This window comes from Muscardinus avellanarius, assembly GCF_963383645.1.
Source record: "Muscardinus avellanarius genome assembly, chromosome: 1".
Taxonomy (NCBI): domain Eukaryota; kingdom Metazoa; phylum Chordata; class Mammalia; order Rodentia; family Gliridae; genus Muscardinus; species Muscardinus avellanarius.
The window spans coordinates 1,799,090-1,803,719 of record NC_137786.1 but is presented as its reverse complement, the minus strand read 5'-3'; the positions used below and the strand labels follow the sequence as shown (position 1 = coordinate 1,803,719).

Sequence of the window (4,630 nt, the reverse complement as noted above, 5' to 3'; positions counted from 1 at the left end):
CGGGGCGAGGGCGGCGCGGAGGGCGGCGGAGCGCGGGGAGGCGGCGCCGCGGAGCCCCCGCCCCTCTCCTCTCCCCTCTCCTCTCCCCTCTCCTCTCCCCTCCCTCCCTCCCTCCCCCGGGCGGCGGGCGGGGCGGGGCGTCTCATGCAGATGAGCGCTGACGGACGGCTCGGCGTGCCAATGCCCCTCGGAAACCCGAGCGCCGCGCGCCGCGCCCGCACTCCGGCCGCGGACGCCCCGGAGCCCGACCGCCGGCCGGCGCGCCGCGCGCCCAGGTCCGCGCCGCAGCCGGGCTCGCGGGCGTGCGCGGGGCGCGAGCGGCCGGCCCACCATGTCCTACCCGCAGGGCTACCTGTACCAGGCGCCCGGCTCGCTGGCGCTCTACTCGTGCCCGGCCTACGGCGCGTCCGCGCTGGCCGCGCCGCGCAGCGAGGAGCTGGCGCGCTCGGCGTCGGGCTCGGCGTTCAGCCCGTACCCCGGCTCGGCCGCCTTCACGGCGCAGGCGGCCACCGGCTTCGGCAGCCCGCTGCAGTACTCGGCCGACGCCGCGGCCGCCGGCTTCCCGTCCTACGTGGTAACCGGGCGCGGGCGGGCGGGGGCCGGGGGGAGCCGGGCCGGGGCCGGGGGGAGCCGGGGCCGAGCCCCGCCCGAGTCGAGGGCGCCGCCGGGGGCTCCTGCCCGGCCGCCCGGGCCCGGCGCCGTCCGCACTCGGCGGGGTTCCCGGGCAGCTTCGGAGTAGCGGGGGCCTGGGCGGAGGCTGCCAACGCCTGGAATTTAAACGTTAAAGGATGAATTAAGATGCTAATTGCCGCCGGGGTGAAGCATTCCAAGCGGCGACTGGCTTCTGAGTTGCAAATTGGATTTCGGAGCTCGGCGGCGGTGAATAGCGGGTGCCGGCTCGGGGGTGTTTTTTTAACCATATAAGGGCGGAAAGGGGGAGTGGGGAGGGGGCGGCCTGGGAAGCATCCGGAGAAGTTCAGGTCCCCGCAGGCGCCGGAGGCCCGCGCTCGGCCGCGTGTGCGTGTGCGCGTGGCTCGGGACCCTTAGCGGAGGACCCGTGGTCTTAGGGCCGTGAGATCGCCCGTCCGTTCGGGAGTAAAGCGGCAGGACTTTCCGCGTGTGATCAGCAGCCGGCCCGCCGCCGCGCGCGGGAGCGGGTCCGCGAAGGGAGGCGCCGGAGGACGAAGCCGGCCGAGGCCCCCGCCCCCCACTCACAGGTTGTTGTCGCTTCCAGGGTGCGCCCTACGACGCGCACACGACCGGGATGACGGGCGCCATCAGCTACCACCCCTACGGCAGCGCGGCCTACCCGTACCAACTCAACGACCCCGCGTACCGCAAGAACGCCACGCGGGACGCCACGGCCACGCTCAAGGCCTGGCTCAACGAGCACCGCAAGAACCCCTACCCCACCAAGGGCGAGAAGATCATGCTGGCCATCATCACCAAGATGACCCTCACGCAGGTGTCCACCTGGTTCGCCAACGCGCGCCGGCGCCTCAAGAAGGAGAACAAGATGACGTGGGCCCCGAGGAACAAAAGCGAAGATGAGGACGAGGACGAGGGCGAGGCTGCGCGGAGCAAAGACGAGGGCGCCGGCCAGGCGCAGGAGGGCGCGGAGACCTCGGCCGAGGACGAAGGTGAGCTCACCGCGAGCTTTCTTCCCAGGCGGGCCGGGCTGGGGGCAGCAGCCAGGCCTCGGGCCCTGGCCTGCCGAAGCGCAGCCCAGTCCCTGTGGGGCCCGGGGGCGGCTGGGGGCGGGCAGGAGAGGGGCCCCGGGTGAGTCCCCGCGTGCCACCGCCGCTCGCCCGCCCGCCCGCCCGCAGGGATCAGCCTGCACGTCGACTCGCTCACGGACCACTCCTGCTCCGCCGAGTCCGACGGGGAGAAGCTGGCGTGCCGCGCCGGGGACCCCCTGTGCGAGTCGGGCTCCGAATGCAAGCACAAGTACCTGGACGACGACGACGAGGACGAGGAGGAGTGCGAGGAGCGGGACCTGGCGCCGCCCAAGCCGGCCACCTCGTCGCCGCTGACCGGCGTGGAGGCGCCGCTGCTGAGCCCCCCGCCCGAGGCCGCGCCCCGAGCCGGCGGCAAGGCGCCGCTGGGCAGCCGGACGTCGCCTGGTGCGCCCCCGCCGGCGGCCAGCAAGCCCAAGCTGTGGTCGCTGGCCGAGATCGCCACGTCGGACCTCAAGCAGCCGAGCCTGGGCCCGGGCTGCGGGCCGCCGGGGCTGCCAGCGGCCGCCGCGCCCGCCTCTGCCGGCGCGCCCCCGGGCGGCTCTCCCTACCCCGCGTCGCCGCTGCTGGGCCGCCACCTCTACTACACGGCGCCCTTCTACGGCAGCTACACTAACTACGGGAACTTGAACGCGGCGCTGCAGGGCCAGGGGCTCCTGCGGTACAACGCCGCGGCCGCGGCCCCGGGAGAGGCGCTGCACGCCGCGCCCAAGGCGGCCAGCGACGCCGGCAAGGCGGGCGCGCACCCCCTGGAGCCCCACTACAGGCCTGCTGGCGGAGGCGGCGGCTACGAGCCCAAGAAAGGTAGGCTGCCCCGGCCGCGGGGTGCGTGGGGAGGGAGCCCGGAGGCTCAGAGCTGCCCAGAAGCCGGGAGGGGGGAGGAGGACTTGAGCCAAGGAAGCCACTGATGGACCTAAGGGAGGGAGGCTGAAAGAGCCCTTCTTTGGGCCAGAATTACGGGACAGGCGTTGGGGGTAGGAGCTACAGGCTGACAGGGAAAGGGAGCTGAACCTGCCTTTTAGATCTACCCTGTCATTATTTATTCTTTATTTACCATTAATAGCATGGATAGGACTGTTTCAGTTTTGCAGGCCCAGATTGCCACAGAGGCAAACTGCAGGCCGTCTCCCCGCTGGGCTGAGCTTCCCCTGTGCTGGGCTGTGGCTGGCGCTCTGTGGCTGGAGGAGGGTCTCAGCTGAGTCTCCTTTTCTGCCTTTGGCTAAAAGGAAACAAAATGTTCGCAGTTACTCTCAGAGACCTAAGTTCCTCAAAAGAGAAAATAATAATTTCCCTCCCTTTTGCTTCTCCTTTCGGTATGTCTCTGTTGCCCCTCATTCCGGCTAGTGAGAAAGGCAGTAATGAAGACCTAGTGTGCCTGGGTGGGATGGAGCCCTGGGCTCCAGGGCCCTCACGTGGAGGGCGTCCAGGCAGGGGCTGCTTCTCACTAACTGCCCCTCCCCTGACAGATGCCAGCGGCGAGGGCTGCCCCATGGCGGGCACAGGTGTCCAGCCATACCTATAGGAGGGCCAGCTCAGCACTCAGCACTGCAAGTAAGTGCTTCTCCCTTGCACCTTGCCCTCGGCTGGGAGGTGGGGCAGCACAGTCCTGCTCCTTCTGCTTTATAGATTCCCTTTTCTCTACTCAAGTTCCCCTTCGAAGAATTACTCCTTTAATTGATATGTATGTGTATGCACACACACACACACACACACACACACACACGTTACATACTGCTGTTATTTTGTCTTGGAAGAAGAGATGATTGAAATGTGTGCACTTGTGTGTGCTTTGGGGCACTTGGTTTTTGCTTTTGATTTTGCTACACTAGATACACACTTACATAATAGACACCTGCTCTGATAAGTGAGTGCTTCTGAAACTTGGGTGATAAAACCCTGTTACAGATAATGTTTGCAGAGTAAGACAAGAGGCCCTGGTCTTATCCGACCTGCCTGCGCCCTGCGTCCACGTATCTAGGCAGAGCCCACAGTGCCCGTGGAAGCCGTGCTTTCCTTGCAACTAGGCAGAGTAACTAACCACGGGTCTTAGGATGGGGAAGAGGCAGAAGCATTTCAGAGGAGCGCGTTTTCCTTACCGTGAAGGTGTTGGTGTGGAACTGCAGGATTTGGGATGATTTGGTTTTTTCCTTGGTCCACAGGTAGATGTCACAATTGCTTTGGAAAAAAAAAGTCAGAAGGCCATTCTCTCTTCCCAAGCTCATTAATACACAGATACAAAAACCCAGATCTAAATCCGGACCACATCTTGTGCCACTGTAGCAGAGAAGGGTGCACACAGCCCTGTCAGCCCAGACGCTGAGGACTGGAACACACTGTCTTTGGACATATGTGAATTTATTGGCATAGTCTAGCTTCCCCGATGTATGTGTGACTTGGAAACAATCTGTTTTTTCTCAGGATATCTTGATCACTTCATCGCCACGGTATATATTCTATAGGTGTGATAGGATTGACTGTAAAATTTATTTGTAAAAGATGTACACAGTAGAAATAAAGCGTGATTGAAGAACTCGAGTACTTCAGAAGTGGACACAAATTTGATATTTATTTTTATAATGATATAAAGCTTCTAGTAATTTATGCAAGTTGTATTGCAATGAAATCTAAACTTTTTGTAAATAAATTCTGCCTGGTTTTTATTTGGACATTGCTGGTTATACAGTCTTTGTTGGTTGTTTAACATGAATTCTCTACTAATTTATATCTTTAATTGTAAATAAAGACAGACCAGTCTCCAATACTATGTTTTTTGGGGCTCATTTTTCCTGAAGAGTGACTTGGGTACGCAGCCCAGCGATGGTAGACTCCAGGTGATCTGAGCTTACCTTTTTAATGAAAAGCTATGTGGAGTAATCTCTCCTTTCTCATGATCA

At 62.4% G+C, this 4,630-nt stretch overlaps 1 protein-coding gene across 1 annotated transcript; it reads left to right on the top strand.

Annotated features, from left to right (window-relative positions):
* Positions 1 to 331: 331 nt before the first annotated feature.
* Positions 332 to 3,258, top strand: IRX2 (iroquois homeobox 2; the record flags this gene model as incomplete). The annotated part of the gene is made up of 4 exons (XM_080715071.1): positions 332 to 574; positions 1,235 to 1,640; positions 1,827 to 2,540; positions 3,203 to 3,258. The coding sequence occupies 4 exons, from the start codon at positions 332 to 334 to the stop codon at positions 3,256 to 3,258; spliced, it is 1,419 nt and encodes a 472-aa protein (XP_080571197.1).
* Between the last annotated feature and the right edge of the window lie 1,372 nt (positions 3,259 to 4,630).